The sequence below is a fragment of the Homarus americanus genome, unplaced genomic scaffold, assembly GCF_018991925.1.
Source record: "Homarus americanus isolate GMGI-L3 unplaced genomic scaffold, GMGI_Hamer_2.0 scaffold21314, whole genome shotgun sequence".
NCBI lineage: Eukaryota > Metazoa > Arthropoda > Malacostraca > Decapoda > Nephropidae > Homarus > Homarus americanus.
In genome coordinates, this window is record NW_024720811.1 from 440,548 (window position 1) to 457,763 (window position 17,216).

Consider the following 17,216-nt stretch of genomic DNA (forward strand, 5'->3'; position numbering starts at 1 on the left):
GAATATGGAGAGGCTGGATTCACGACCAGGATCAGAGACGTTAACGAGAACAAATTCCGACTTGAAAGTCATAATACAAACACGTCCTTTGATAAGAGAGCGGAGTTTGAAACCCTACTCAAAGTACATTGTAGCGTATTGTGTGTGGCCAGTTGTCAAATTTCTCTTTGTATTTGTCTATTTTCTCTTTGTTAGGCTCACATACATAGGTGCACGTAGGAGATCTCGCACTAAGGATGGAAGTGAGAAGGGAACTCACATTGGCGTTTTCTATATATATAGTACTGGTATATTGTATGTACAATGCAGTGCTAGGGAGTTGCTGTGTGGTGAGGAACTTGTTGAGAGGAGGTCTTGTCTGTTTGAGAGCGTTGAGTAGAATGACCTTCACAGCTTGTTTGTTGTTGTCGAGATCGTCGGACCGTGGTCCGACACGGGCCTTTGCCTGCAGGCGGCCCATTTGGTGGTTCCGGCTGGAGCTCTTGGAGCAGTCAGACCGGATTTGGGATTGGGGATGGAGGTTGTCCTGTGGGGTATGGGATGTTTGTTTGGGTGCACACTCAGGATGGGATGGAGAAAGGAAACTCACAATGTGCTCTCTGTATACATGTTGTATTGGATGTACAATGCAGCTTGGTGCTGGGAAGGCAGCATGGTTACAAGCGTGATGTAGAGAGAGCTGGTTGGTGAGGATGCTCAGAGGAGGACCAGCTTGTGGGTCGCCATGCTCACCGGTGGGAGCGAGGGCCGCCAGGCAGGCGGAGGAGGAGGTGTTGTTGGCTGGTTGGTGTAGGTAGAAGAGAGACAGGTTACCACGAGGTCAGGTCTTTTATAGCGGAGGTTGGCGTGGGTAGATAGTTGATACCCGCTCCGTGGGCGGCGCTGGTTGACCTAGACCACGAGGCATACACTGTGGAATTCGCGGGGTCGGCTACTCAGCGACAAACAGCGTTTGTAGGGGAGAAATCCACTACAGTCCTACCTGCAGATATGAAAGGATACTGCAGGTTTGCAAGTGTGAGCGGACCCTTGGTCAGTGAACGCTTACCACCAACCACCACTCTTGGACGTGATCAGTTTCGGAGTGGCGCGCCCCCCAAACTGGGGTCCACACTTGCTGGGGGAGGATACTTCCTAAGCTCTCTGGGTGGTGGGTATCGTGTGGTGACCCGGAGAAGGTGGTGAATGTGGTTTGTTTGGGCCTTTCGGGTTAGAGTGGCCGCTGGTGTTGTGTGGTCTTCTTGGAAATTTCGAATTCTGTTTCGGAGACTTTGTGTGACTTTGCAGTTGAGGAGATAGTGTTCCAGTGGGTTGGCCGCTGGCTCCTGACAGTAGGTGCATTCCTTGACATTTCCAATCGTCTACCAGGTGCACTTGTACCCTAGTCGTAGTCGATGAAGGCTAACTTGGGTTTGTCTTGGTGTTTTCTTGTCCGCGAATGGTGGTTCCCCTTTTGTAGCCACCAGGTACCATTTGGCTGGTTGGGAACCAGCGTTGAATGCGTCAAGGAAGTTCTTTTGGATGTGGAGCTTGGTAGTCTTTCCGAGGTGGTTCTTGATCTGTTGCGTGCTTGCTAGAACTTGAATGTGTACGCTTCTAGAACGTGTGGCTGCCTTGGCTGCTTCGTCTGCCACGTCGTTTCCCCCGATCCCTACATGACTGGGAATCCAGTGTAAGACGACTGGACGGTTTTGTCTTTGGAATTCCTGTAGCTGCACGAGGATCGAGGTTATGATGTGGACGTTGTCTCTTGGTTGACTGTGTTGCAATGCCTGCATGGCCGTTTTCGAATCCGTGTGAAATATGATGGACTTGTTGTGTTGTGTTGCAGCGTGTTGTAGGGCCTTTGAGATTGCTACCAACTCTGTTTGTAGGATAGAGCAGTCATTAGAAAGTCTCCATAGGAGGGTCTGACCTTGGGTGTAGAAGGCTGCTCCGGATCTATGATGTTTTGGGTCCACCGAGCCGTCTGTGAAGTATGATGCTGCATCAGCCGGTGTCTCGGTGGCTATGGCTTCCCGAGTTATTCTTTTGAGGTCCTCCTTCTGGAGGTTGGCTTTGCTATCACCTAGTTCGGTGATTTTGAATGTGGCTGGTGGAGGGCTCCATGGTGCTGGAACTACATAATCCCTGTCTCGTATGTCTTGGTTGTTCTTGACGAGTGTTTCTGCTTGCAGGTGCCCGATGACCTCGCTTGACTTGTGTGACCAGGTGGTCCCTCGCATTCTGTGGCCGAAGTAGAGGGAGGCACTGATTCGCGTTTTGACAGCTGTGGACTTAACTGATCTACAGAATCTGGCGAGGAGACCGGCTGTCACCTGCTTGACTCACACTGCCAGGGGTGGTAGTTCAGTTTCCATTTGCAAATTGCAAATTCTGGTCCACATGGGTGCTCCGAGCATGGTCCTGAGAGCATTATATTGGATAACTTCTAGCTTAGCTATCTGGTCTTCTCTCAGTCCAATGAGCGCTGGAGCACTGTAATCTACCAGCGATCTGATGGCGGCCGTGTAGCAGGCTTTGAGCGCGTGTATATTCGCTCCTGTGGTTGTGCTGGTGAGCGACCTCATTATGTTGTGTCTGCTCTTCGTCCTGTGCCTGAGATACTCGGGTTGCGGCTTGAAAGTGAGTTTCTGGTCGAACCAGATTCCAAGACACTGGTGGGTGTTGGTCCATACTACCGGCGTGTTTTGTATGGAGAGCATCATGTCTGGTGTGTCTGTGCAGATGGCCATCGCTTTCGATTTGGCTGGATTTATCTCGAGTCCAAGTCTGTTGTACCCCTCCTCTATAAGTTGGAGTGCGTGTTGCGTGTTGACTAGTCTGTTTGCTCCTCTTACTATGAGCTGTAAGTCGTCTGCATAGCAGAGGAGCTTGGCTGTTTGTCTGAAAGGAAGTCTGACTAGATTTTCCATCAGGACATTGAACAGCGTTGGACTGAGGATGCCTCCTTGTGGGGTTCCGTTTTCGTGGACCCTGTAGCTTGACGTTGCCCCCTGAAAGCATACTCTTGCTTCTCTCTGTGTAAGGTAGTTCTGGATCCACCCCAGCAACCTTCGTTTGACACCTTTTTCGGCGAGCGTCGTTATAATGGCCAGTGGATTTGCTAGTTCGAAGGCCTTCTCCAAGTCGAGGAAGACCACCAAAGCTGGTTTATTGTCCACTGTGCTGAGTATCTCGGCAATGTTGTTGCTTGTGCCGGTGTTGTCGGTGTAAGCAAAAATGTGAGGGTGTGGGCTGCCGACTTTCCACTTGAGTCTGTTAAGAGCCATTCTTTCTCCCGTCTTCGCTCTGCAGCTGAGGAGGGACATGGGTCTTGGTTTGTCTGGTTCTCTGGGCTTCGGAATGGGCTGTATATCTGCCTCCTTCCATTCCGGTGGAAGTCTCTGTGCTATTCACGAAGCATTGATGACTTGCAGCAAGGCCTCGTGTCCGGCTTCTCCGGCATGGGAAAGCATGGAGTAGGTTATCATGTCGGCCCCTGGTGCTGTGTCCTTGCTTCGTTTTATCGACTTCTGGAGTTCTTGTTGGGTGAAGGGTCTGTCGGTGTCATCTTCACCATTGCAGGCCTCTTCGATCATCTGGAGTCTGGTCCGTCGCAGACTCCGTTGTGTCTCCTCCACATGTCTCAGGAGGGTTTTCGTTGCTGCTTGGTCGGAGAACAGTTTTGCAAGTCTCTCGGCTTCCTCTTCTGGGTTGGGATGGGTTGGTGGTGGTGGTGTTGCCTTCCCAGATGCCCTTCGGATCTGGGCCCACATTTTGCCGAGGGAGGTGTGCTCGTTCAGTTCTGAGCACCACTTGAGCCAGCTTGCGCTTTTGATTTCTTCCTTCTCTTCCCTGGTATCCTTGACTATGTCTTGCAGGAGCTCTCTGTTTGTGTCCGTGGGATGTCTTCTGTAGTTTCTTCGGGCCATGTTCACTCTGTGGTTGAGTTCTTTCACCCTGGGACAGTAGTACCAGTAATCCTTGTACAGTACTGTCTTGATGTAGGTTTTGTTTTTGGAATTGCCTCTTCTGCCGCTCGGTGAAAGGCCTCGACCAACTACTGGTGGAGGGTTGTCTCGTCCATGGGTGCTGCACCAGCCGGCCGTGATTTGGTTTTCCACTTAGCCAGGTGTTTCCTATAGAGTTCCCAGTCCGCCTTTTGGGTATTGTATCTCCATGTCGGCGAGGGTGGAGTGGGGAATTTGTTCACCTTCAGTGTTGGTAGGGTGGCAAAGTGGTCGCTGGTCAGCGTGGAGTGTAGCTGCCAGGTGGCCGAAGGCTGTAGTGCACTGGAGACGAAGGTTAGATCTAGCCTTCCTCCCCTAATGTGGGTGGGCTCTCCAGTGTTCAGGAGGCCGATCTCGGGTGTGTCTTGAAAGGTGGTGTATAGGTGTAGGCCGTCTTCATTTGTGGGGCTTACCGAGCTTAGGAAGGGATGATGTGCATTGAAATCCCCTCCTATGACCCCAGAGTTGTCTGAGACAGGGGCCATCCAGATGCTTGAGATGTATCAGGAAAACGTGCACCCACCAGTGACGGCCGAAGGTTAGTCGCATCCTCTCTTGTGAACACCGAGGAAAAGAAGCTGTTCAATGCCTTAGCTTTATACTAGTCAGAATCTGTGTAACTACCATCTTCAAGCCTCAGGTTTGATACTCCTACTCACGTTTTTAATTTTGACTTTGCATAGCGGTAAAATGCCTTTGGGTTTGACTTGACGTTGCTTGCAACCAGCCTCTGGAACTCCTTTTCAGCTCTTCTACACTCTATATTTGCTTGGTTTCTGGCTCTTGCATACATCCTCCTGTCCTGCTCATCGTTTGACCCAACCCACGTCTTGAATTTCTGGGTTTTCTTCTTAACTCTGTCGACCGCCGCATGGTTCATGTGTAGGGATCCCCTCGTATTCCCAGAAGCACTGGGTTTGGTCTTGGGTATATATTTATCGATCAAATGGGTCACTTTACTAGTTATGATATTCAGCGTAGTGTCTGCGTTCTTGTGCCTTAATGAATCAGGCCAGTGGATACCCCTCACCTCTTCCCTCATCCCATTGTAATTTCCCTTGTAATATTTGTACCTTGGCCAGGCCTTATCTTGAACTAGGTAACAGTTAAATCTGAATGACAACAATATATGGTGACTGGTGCCAACTGGGGCAAGGTGTTCCAGTTTGGCCACCATACCCTCCTCGTTTGTTATGATGAGGTCTAGTGGCTTGGGTGTTTGCTCCCCTCTGTAATGTGTCGGGTCTCTAACATGTTGGAACAGAAAATTATCTCTCAGAGTTTCTACAAAAAGAGTAGCAGGATTATTCAAGTTATTTGAGGTGAACTCGTTTCTCCAGTCGATGTCGCCATAGTTAAAGTCCCCCATGATAAGGAGGTGGCTAGGGTTGAGCATCGTCGCATTGTCTATTAAGGCTCTTATTTACTTTGATTTAGTGGGCCACAGTTTGGGGATCTGTAGATACACCCGACGATAAGTAAGTCCCCTCCCTTTAATTTAATTTTACACCACTTGGACTCTTCAAAAACATCCTCTCCCTGTACCCTCACCTGGCTGGCTCTAAGGTCTTGCGTATCTTATACATTTTGAGAATTCCTAAATATCTGGACTGTCCCTCTTGAGCTAATTCCAACAGAGACTGATGAATAGACTTGGGTACAACAATTTGAAGCATCTCAGATCACATATCTAGGTTCTTTAACTCTGGAGGTCTGTACATTCTCATCAAAACTCCATTATTTAAATAAACAGGGAGTTTTGGGGTTTACGGTCTACTGCAATAAGTTTACATTTAGCCAAAGAGGGATCATCTTCTTGAGCTTCCATCAAATTGTTTCGTGTATTATGTTTAAAGTGAAGTTGATCTCTATGTTGAACTGAAGGTAGAACATTAGTAATGGGATGTTTCTTGGATCTTGTAACTGCACATACAGGAAAGAGATGCAGTTTCTCTTGACCAAACCGTTCAGTGGGGTTTTTTGACAAAGGTTTTTCAACAAGTTAAATTTGGAAACACTAAACTTCCTGTTAAATCATTTCCCAAGAATATTTTGGCTAGGTTTAATAAAGGTTGAGCAGACAAGTCCAGCAAAATCACTTTTCCTCATGTATGCCCTGTCTCAATTCCCGAGAGACTTTCTTTGAATAAAATGCTTTGAGAAGCCGCCCCCCCCCCCCTTAAGAATTGTAATAGGAAAAGAAGTAATGTTCTTGGCACGAGAAATTTTATCCAGCATTTTAAAATCAATAATAGGGTCTTTTTGAGATGCTAGTATGGCTACATTGGTCACAGGTTTAAGGTTCTTTAATGTTTCTCCAGTTTTAACTTGGGAAGGGTTAGTCGGGCTCTTGCTTTGACCTGCTTGGGTTGTGACTTTACATTTAGGATCACGACACTTCTCATTGGTGTTACCAGGCTTTTTACAATAGGAACATATTAAAACAATGATTCTGACCGCCACTATTCGACTTACCACCAGTGGAACCAGGGATTTAACTAGAGGACTTTACATTGGATGGCTATTTCTATCTCTATTCGCAAATGATCTCTCTGCAATAGAGTGAAAGAATCGGGTAATTGGGCAGCTTCTATGAGCTCTGGTTCTCTTGTCTCCTCTACGTGCATCAAGCTATTAAAAGGTAGCTACCGTTTCCACTTTTCCAGTACAATTAGGTTAATACATTCTGAGAATGTGGTTGTTTGAGCCACTTCGAGCCATTTTTTAAGCATTCTAAGTTTGTTATTAGTGAACTCTATGTATATATTGGCGAGGGGTTTGGTGTTTGATCTAAATCGCTGTCTATATCCATCTGGAGTTATCGAGTAAGCGTCTAGGATACTTTTCTTGATAAATTTATAATCGACTACTCTATCTATTGTACTGTATTTTATTTGACAATTTTCCTCATGTGTCACACACACACATAACAAGTGTTAGTGGCTAAAAGTGACTTCCGTTAAGTTGCTTGCCACACCTGGGTACCAACTTTAGATAAAACCTACTGCTACCTGTATTTGCCCAAGTCATCATGCTCACAAAGTCATGGGCTCCTACCATTCCAATATCTTCTTTCATGGAGAAATTGGGCACAAAAAATAAACAGTTAAAGTTGTACACATATGGAGACAAGAATGTGCAACTGCCTACAAAATCGGAACAAAGATGGAATTTCTATCTGACAACTACAATTTATCACATCACCTATTCACTTACTAGCTATTCGGATGGTTGGTCCGTTCTTTGTTCCTTGGTTATGTACTATATTTGTCCAGTGTTAGTAAAGGAGGCAGCAGCATTATCCGGAGGAAACCTGTGATGTTTGGTAGTGAGGGTCACACTGGATAAACACCCTTCTGATGTGTGTCTGGACCAAGCAGTAGTGAGAAACTGGTGCATTACTGTTGTGCTCTACTGTACCACCAACAATGTACTGTAATTGAATATAACAGTGCAAGTTTAAAGTTGCAAATGAATTTCTTAGGTTGATCATGAAACTGAGACTTTTTTTTAAGGATAAAAGTAGTTTACTGTAACATCAATTCAGTGAAAGAGTTAGAATTAAAATAATACATAATGATTAATTAACCACAAGCTTAAGAGATGAAAAATATAAGACTGGCTAATTTTTATTATACATTAATGCTATACATCACCGACATGATAAAAATATGAAAAGGATGTAACGACCCTTATTCTATTTGCAGACATATATACTGTATATGCTTACAGTACAGAATGTATACTGTATACAACTATACAAATAAATACTGTACCCCTTATTCCTACAAACACTTATTTAACAGTGGTACTAATATAGCACAATTTGTTCATATACAGTACATTACATAGTTGTATCTTACACAGATAAATTTCATAAATAAACACTGAAAATGTACTAAAATTCATCTGCAACTGTTTGGTATGTAATGTTGTCTCACTCCAAACAATACATATACTGTACTGTACACTACAAGTACTCATTACTGTACTGTAGTTGCAAAAAAATTACTGTAGTGTAATATCGAGAATGGAGATTTTTCACAAATACTGTACATGTACTATACAGTAATATATACTGGACTGTACATGTCATTAGAAACTCAATTCAGAATCTATTTTAAATAGCCAAATAATCTTAATTAACTTTGTAACAAAAGGATCATGATTCAGTATTTTGTTTATTCTGTTTAGTGTAAACTTTCAATAAAATAAACTTTTCTCTACTTTATTATTCACTAAATTCAATAAATGAAAATGTGAAATGTCTCTGCTTTGATTTTTCTAATAAGATCTTATGATTATACAATTTTCATAAACAACTTAAAATATGTAAATAAGTACAGTTCTAACTAAAACATGGAATAGTTCATTTACATTTCTGATAAACTTAAATTGGAGCATCATTTTGTCAGTTTGTTTACTTTTCAAACAAACAAACACACATTTTTCTCTTCACTCTTGCTACCCTATGATGTAGTATGGCAGGAGTGAAGAGAAAACCATACTTTATTTATTAGGACTGTAACTGCTGGAGCAGATGTTCCCCTCCCCTCAAGACAAATATCTTTGGGAATTGTTGTGGAAGGGGAATGCTATAACAACAATTAGTAAATATGAATGCAAGTGAATGAACATAAAGTCTGTGCTGTTCTAGATTTGTAATACCCTGCATCAAAAAAGGGTAAGGGCTTGCAACAATGGGAAAAAACTGTCACTGTACAGTAGTACATTATACAGTACAGTGCATGAATACCAGTCACCTATCCAGAAAATCCTTAGACCTTTGGCCTGCACGTTAATTTCCTACAATGCTCATATCAGATGGTGGTTTTACTTTATTGTAACCAACGTAATGTGAAGAATCCCCAGGGAAATATTTTGACAATATATTGTGGCTTTCATTACCTGCATGGAACAAAGTTTAGATGACCCAAGTTTTGGGGATATACAGTAAAACCCCATAATTCATACTCCTCTAATTCGAAATCATTCACAATGTTTTGATGTTACAAAATAAATGTGATTTTTTTATTAATATTTGGTAAAATTTGGAAATATGTGAGACATTTCAAAATATATATACTGTACGGTGACCCCTCGTTTAACGAACGCCTCGGTTAACGAACTGCCTTCCATAAGGATCTTCAATTCGGTTAACGAACAAAAATTCGGTTAACGAATTTCTTACGAACCGACCTCAACATGTTTTCGCTTGCACTGACCGGGCAACCAGCTTTAGTATCAGTCCGCCAATACATTAATCGGTTCTAGGGCTTAAATTCCTTACTATTTTAGTAAATATCAAGAAGTTTATACTATTCAATAATTTTAAAAGTTTAATATTCAATTTTTCAGTCATTTTAACAATTATTAACATAATTGAAGGTAAAGTGACTAGTTTAATGCGCATCCAGCCTCTTAACACAGCAAACAGGCGTTAGTCTCTCTGTTTTCACTGGAGGTAACATCTTGCTTGAGACTCTCTTCAACTAAACGCTTTTTTTCTGTGTTTCCAAGCAAATTATTGGTCATTTTGAAATATATTTTACATATTGACAATATATAATGCAGTGCAGTGTTGATTTAAAGAAAATAATCTTGAAATACACCAAGAGAACTAAAATTTTATGGGTGAAATGGTGCCATGGGGTGACTTCTCTTCCACCCCAATGCCTTCTCTTCTTCCTTCTCCTCCACCCCCATTCTAAATCCCATCATCATCATCATCATCCAGGAGCCTTCTACATACACACCTCAAAGTAAGTGAACTTTTCTACCATTTTTGTTGAATTTAGGAAATTTTCGGTGAGCTGGAACCAATTACCCAAAAACCCATTGAAACAATGGTTTCGGTTAACGAACTTTTCGGTTAACGAACGACCTTCTGGAACGGATTGAGTTCGTTAACGGAGGGGTCACTGTATTCAAAATATTCCTGGCCTTGCAAGGAATCCAGCAATGTCAATTATATTATCCTAACTTTAGTCTGAGGTATTATTTATTACTAAAAATGTAAATATACTGTTATAACCCAATCATTTCTCTGGTAGGGAGGGAAGGTGGGGGTGAGGGGTAGGGAGGGAGGGAGGGACCCAGGGAGCAGGTGGGAAGAGGGGGGAGGTGGGGTATTTTGATTGACAGATAGTATTTCGGTAAGTATATTTTGTTTATTTATTGAAGATATTTGTTTTAGCTCATAAAATTCATACAAATTACCGGGCCAGAATATAATTTACATTGCTGGAATTCTTACAATTTGATGATCATTTTGAATATAAACATCATAGATTTTGCATTAGACATACAAATTTTAGATCTAATGTAAGTATTTTGTTTACTCTGAGTAAATATGTTATCTTTTGTGCAAAATATATGACATTTATATTCAAAATATTCCTGGTCTTACAAGGAATCCAGCAATGTCAATTATATTATCCTAACTTTAGTTTGAGGTATTATTTATTACTATACCTTAAAATCTAGTGGTTTTCCCCAAAAAATTTCTCAGAGAGGGAAGAGCCAGCGAGTGTAGTGTGAGAAGAGGGGGAGGGAGTTGAGTCCATTATTTGAATGGACATTAACTTGGCAACTGTATTTCTCTATTTCTCTTAAGTATTAATTGTGTGCATGTACCATCATAAAATCAAGATGTTATTTTTACTAGAACATAGGTATTGTGTCGGAAAAAGTGGAGTTTGGGGGTCAGCCGGTCTCTATTTCATTTAATCCCATCTGTTATGTTGTTCACTTTACTCGTTTCTAACTTTACGCGGGCCTCCGTGGGTTCAATTGACCGCGTAAAGTGAGGGTTCACGGTGTATATATATATATGTATATGTGTGTGTGTGTGTGTATATATATATATAAATAAATCGTGTGCCCTGGGTGTCTGCTTGGGAGGCCACATCCCCCTACCAGGCTGAGGTAAGAGTATGTTATGACTATTTTTCAACTTGTAATTTTGGGTAGGTATATAAATGTAACTTTCTTCAGATTTTTTTTTATTCATTTACTGTACATACCCACACAATCCTACATACAGAATTAGCAGGATGAGCTGGGGGAATTATGTTATGGATATTATTCAACTGGTAATTTTGCAAAAATAAAAAAATGTAAAATAAATAACTATCATAAGGTAAAAAACTGAAAGAGAATAAACACTTCTTTGTGTGTGACAGTTGGATGTAGGAGCAATGCTAAGGGTCGGGAGGGGGAGTGTTCCCGGCCAACTGGGTTGACATGGCGAGGTTTGAGGGCGGCAGAGCAGCCACACAGCCAGTGTTTATACGATTGGCCGCTGCGTTAAACTTTAATTTAGCTTTTCCTTAATGGTTTTAGCTCATATTTTCATCTAGATTGTATTTCATTAATTTTTTAATGTGTTACTATTTATACTTAGTAAGGTAAGGGTTTTTCTTGTTTGTGAACGAATTTCGTGTTTTCAGGTATGATATTGGGTTATTTTTGTCTTTGGGGAACTCAACCCTATTTTCTCACTCGCACTGTTATTCGACTAATGAAAATTCACTTAATGAATACCTTTTTTAACTTAACCCATTTGTATATTGAGGGATACCTGTATACAAAAAGTAATAATACTGATGATGATTAAAAACATAAATAATAATAATAGGAAGAAGCATAAATAATAATAATACAGTAAAACCCCGCTTTACGCGGTTTCACTTTAAGCGTTTCCACGTTTACGCGGTACCCTGCCGAACACGGAATGCTCACTTTACGCGGTGCATGTACTCTTTTAAGCGGAGAGCGGCGCGGGCAGGGTGCGCACAAGGTCGCCCAGTCATCAAAACATTACCGAGTTCTTCACCCGCCACCCACCACAGCCGGCCCAAGTCAGTGATAGTGATAATGATAGTGAGGACATGGACTTGTATGGACTTTGAGGGGTTTGACAAAGAGGCCCTGCAAGCCTCTGTGGTGGATAGTGATACAATTGATACAAGTGATACAGGTGAGGGCCAATAATCTGCCCTCTGCCTCGGAACCAACCCACCATCCCCGTGTGCCCAGCCATCTTTTCTACTAATGTAAGTGTTAAAAAACCTAATATTATTGATATTTCTCTTAATTATTAATTGTATGTGCATACCATCATAAAATTAAGAAATTATTTTTACTACAACGTAGGTATTGTGTCTGAAAAAGTGGAGTTTGGGGGGTCGGCCCAGTCTCTATTTCAATTAATCCCATATGTTATGTTGTTCACTTTACGCGTTTCTCGCTTTACACGGGCCGCCGTGGGTTCAATTGACCGCGTAAAATGAGGGTTTACTGTACAGTAATAATATTAACTACATTGATGATAATAATAATAATATTAATCATGATGATGACAATATTGATAATAATAATAACAATTATAATAAAGTACTGTACTGTTTAGTAATAATAATAAAATACTACTACAGTACAGTTGCCCCTCTACCTACAAACATTCAGAGATAAATCATCGTTGATGAGAGAGGTTACCTGTCATAGAAGGTGTTTAATGTGGATGATGCTGGATTATATTGGAAGAAAATGCCCGATGGAGCATACAGTGCCAAAAAGAGGCAGAGTGCCAGGTCTTAAGGCTGTTCTGTAGAGTACAGCTGTACCATACATCCTTTATCTACGAACAAGCCTCAGGAATGTAACTCATTCGCAAGGAGATAAGTACAGTACCTGTATTAATAATGCCGTGATGATGATGATGATAATAATAATAATAATAATAATAATAATAATAATAATGGCTGTTCTAAAAATTTTGTGGGTATAAAAGTAACACTAATGATAATAATGAAAATAAAGGCATTAAATATAAGTATTAAATCCCTGGATTAATTTTATTTACCATTTATGGATCTGCAAGTGTACCAATGACCATATATTACTGTACTTTCTCTCTTGTATATTGTCTATCAACCACTGTACATATACCATTCTGAAAGTCAAAGAAGGTAAATGCTTACCCCTTTCCATATGGCAAAGTGCTGAACTTTAAGCAGTAAATTTAACACATGAGCTGAGGGATAATGTTTACTGAATGGGCAGGGGGAATTGCACATTAAGTAGTGTAATGTATATAAACGAGAATCATAGATGGGTAACATGAAGACACCGGGAGTAGCTGATCTGGCAATAAACAATGATATATAGAATATAATAATGAATGTTTAGTGTTGTGTAGACATCAACATTGTGTTTCAGGCTACCTTGAAGTCTTTATTACATATGCGGCTATAGACAAGAATCATCAATGGAAAATGAATAAACTACTACTTGTGTGGCTGTATTGCTCTGAATGACCAGAAGCCTGATACACCACATGGTAGATGACCCACACAATCTACATATGAAACTAATAAAACTAATTTTAAAATAAGGGAATTATGGCAAAACAATTAAATTTCTTTATAAATTTCGACATTAGATAATTCTCGGTTTTCAACATGATAGTTCTGCATACAACACAGTAAATTAAATATTGCCTACTGCATGAACCAATATGAAATTAATGAATTGCAACTACAGATGCTTACTGTCCAAGATGTGGTTCCATCTACATAACATACATAAAAAAATAGTAAAAAGTTCTCAAAATCATAATTATAATGTTGTTTCATAGTTATGGATTGACATTAGAATATGGGCAACATACAATGAAAACTATGAAATAATGATTACACTACAGCATCAGTTTATCAACTTGTATGAATAACTTCTAATGGAATGTGTGACTCTTATTGCTTTTCCCATAGATATTTATGTAACAAATATAAATTCTCCAACTGAATAAGACTCTGGGGAAACTAGTTATTTTTTACAAGGAAGAATACATGAGTTTTTACACATTACAAAACAAAATATAATAGGATTTTAACCCATCTACCAAGGCCACTGAGAGACACAGAGCCCTGTATTACCAACAAATTTACTACTGTACATCTAAAAAAATGTCTGAATTGTTTTAATACTGTTAATGGTCATTATCATCATGGATAAAAAAAAATCTAATTCTTCAAAACTTGACTTATTCACACGTACTGTACTGTACTGTACTGCATATACTGAAAAGCAATTCAAAGCCATATAGTTGGGTCCCTGAAATTAAGTTCATAGCATCTTTGGCCACTTCTTCACCAAGACATTTATGAAAATCATGTTGTACAATTGACAAAAACTCATTAGGCTGAGGTGGCCAATCTTCGCCAATTCGCTTCCTCCAATACAGCAGATTTATGGCATTGTAAGTTGAGTTCTTAAATGGTCTGAATATGAAGGTGTGAAATTTATCTAATAAATGTAGATACAGTATTACACATGTTAAATAAATCCAGACCAGTAATTTGTTGTCTTGTACTGTACTGTGAATTTATATTCACAGTATATGGTAAATGTTTATAAACTAAATAATTTCATGATATTTAGGTAATTCTATCTTCCATTAAAAAGTGATCACAGTAAATATATCACAAGGTTACTAGAACCACTAATCAAGTCTATTATATTATGAATATTTGTACATACTTTAAAGTCTACCACTCTGGAAAATTTAAATGCCTTTCTTGAAGTGAAAACATAGATGTTAAATTTAAGTTATTATAGTGCCAGGGGGAGCAGCACCCTGAGCAATAATAAAAGAGCCATCAGCTAGAGTGTGAGCATGAGCAACTAAGGTGGCTGCCATGGCCTGTTCTTCTGCTGCTTGTTGTTCTGCAGACGGACCCCCTAACTGTATCTTGTGCTTACGCCACATATGAGCTTTCAAGTTACCTTTGGTTTCTGATGCATATTCACAACGAGGACAAGGGAATGGTTTTTCTCCCGTATGAATTCGAAGATGGACATTTAGAGTCTCTTTCCGTTTGAAACTCTTTGAACAAAAATCACACTGGAACTGAGGTCTAGTTTCATGAACCATACTGACATGTTTTTTGAGTGCCATGGCACCTCGCATGACTTTGCCACAAATCAGACAGGCCACCTCTAATTTGCGGTCTTCATGTTGACGTTCATGCATATTGAGCTTCCATTTTTTGCTAAATGTTTCACCACAATGACTACATATGAAAAGCCCTCCTGTATCTCCAACCTGAATATCATGTAAGCTATATTTATGTCTTGCTAATGACTTTGAATTTGACATTTGCTTATTACACATTTCACATATGAGGTTTCGTTTAATACACTGTCGATCGGGGCAAACAGGATTGTCAGGGCTAATTGGCAACGTTAAATCTTCACCTTTGCACTCTTTTTTACGACAGAAGTTGCAACCTTTGGCCAAAAAGACGGCTAAACTTAGTGGAAGTATTCCCCGATCTTCCACTTGATCTACCATTATATGCATTATCAACTCCTCATGGAATGAAGGGTTTACATACAGTTCAAGGTCAGACACTGCCCTCCGTTTCAAATCTGTGCTTACTTGTTGAAAGCATGCTCGTGTTAGAGCACTCCCTGGACCTGATAAGAGTTCTTCCCCGTCTCCTGCCATCCTATTCACAAGATCATCAAGGTCCTGCGGTGTGGACGAGTCATCTGGTAAGACATCTCCTTCAAGTAATGGAGGCATGAGGGTATCCTTACTGTCTGCTCCGGTGCCTCCACTACCTGCATCTGACCTCCCTACTGTTTTTCTACCCATTCGAATCCTATAACGATACATTGCTATCATATGGACATATTTAGAAATGTGTGTTGGATCAATCTGGTGGTAATTAATAATCTGCATATCACCCACTGTTATTGTTTCTACCTCCTGTACAACTGAGTCACCTATGGAAGCTTTATTATATGCTTCATCTATAAGTGGGTTTCCAGTGTGAGTGACTAATATTTCCACACTGAATCCACTTCCTTCATTGTCCCCACTTCCTTGTTGATTCATCAGATTATTTTTCTCAAGAACCTCATTCATCACTTCTGAAAAAAATTTAGTCAGATCATTCTGATCAAACAGTTTGGTAAGCAAAATATCTGCATGCCAAAGGGTTATTATGTGTTGAGATGTTCGAGCAATCTGAAGTGTTGATGCAGAAGGGTCAAAGAGCTCCTCAATCTTTCCAAGGAATGGGGTTAGTGCACTGTCTACAATCTTCTGTACAGATACCTGCAAAAAAAAAAAACGTAATAAGAAGCCGATTACGCGCTTTAGTGTAATTCACATCTTCAGGGGTGAGTACAGACTAAAGAGAAGTACAAAACAAGGTGTATATATACAGAGGAGGGTGAGACCAGTTGTTTTGTTTGAATATGCAAGTGATCCAGTAACGTAACTTTGAGGTCTTTAGTAAAGTGTTCATGTGACATCACCTTACAAGATGTATTTTATGACAGTCATGTCAACCCATTCTGTCCAACTCTCACGCTCGACTCCTCTGTGACAGGTGACTGATTAGACCACGGGTGGTCGTTGTATGCCAGGATGCCATCCAACACCAGTATGGAGATGGCTGAAGGCTGTTAAGATCAGATAGCATCATGTAACAGGGTGGTGTGGTGAGCTGAGATCTTACGTAAAGCCAGCCGCTCTGATGAGGTGGCCAGTATGTGTTTGCTGTCCATGTTGATCTCACATGTAGAGTAAACACGTCCAGCTGATAAGCTGAGTAGGGTTACTTATTGGGCGTGTTATTCATCCAAATATCCATGTATGTAGTCTCCTCAGATGTATGGGTGTTTGGGGTGAACAAGTATATGAGGGTCACCACTTTACTTCTCGGTGAATGTAACAAAGTAGCGCAGGGAGGCTTTTAGTCCTGGTGTTATTACTAAGAGTCCTGTTAGTATGTAAAAGCAAAATTTTCAGGTAACCTGTATTGGTGGTGCTCAAGGGTGTTGCGTGCAAGATTATAATGTTGGGTCTCATTATAAAGTAAACCAAGTAATGGTGGACATTGGAAGGTGTACCTAATTGAGAAGTACAAGTTGAGTGGAGCCAAGGAGATGATCCTTGTAGTTTTGTATTATTGAAAGAAGTCATAAGACTAACTCCATCTTAATAAACCATCTTTATTGTATGTTGGGGACATCATTATTATCCCTGCAGTATTCACCTTTGTTTCTCCCTATATCTTGGTAGCAGTAATTAAAATATACCTCTGTGTCCTAACCCTCAAGCCATGCTACCACAGTTAAGAGGTTAGGGGGTATCTTGAGAAGTAAAGTAACTAAGAAATAGCTAACATAAGAAGTTAATAAAGTAAG

The 17,216-nt window shown here is 40.7% G+C and overlaps 1 protein-coding gene across 3 annotated transcripts in view; it reads right to left on the reverse strand.

Annotated features, from left to right (window-relative positions):
- Positions 1-12,338: 12,338 nt before the first annotated feature.
- Positions 12,339-17,216, reverse strand: part of LOC121861188 — a 28,175-nt gene continuing 23,297 nt past the window's right edge. For all 3 annotated transcript variants that reach the window (XM_042358766.1, XM_042358768.1, XM_042358765.1), the window contains one exon: positions 12,339-16,119. In XM_042358766.1, the coding sequence (XP_042214700.1) occupies positions 14,599-16,119 (1,521 nt within the window). In that variant the 3' untranslated portion in view covers positions 12,339-14,598. The remainder of the gene's footprint in view (positions 16,120-17,216) is intronic.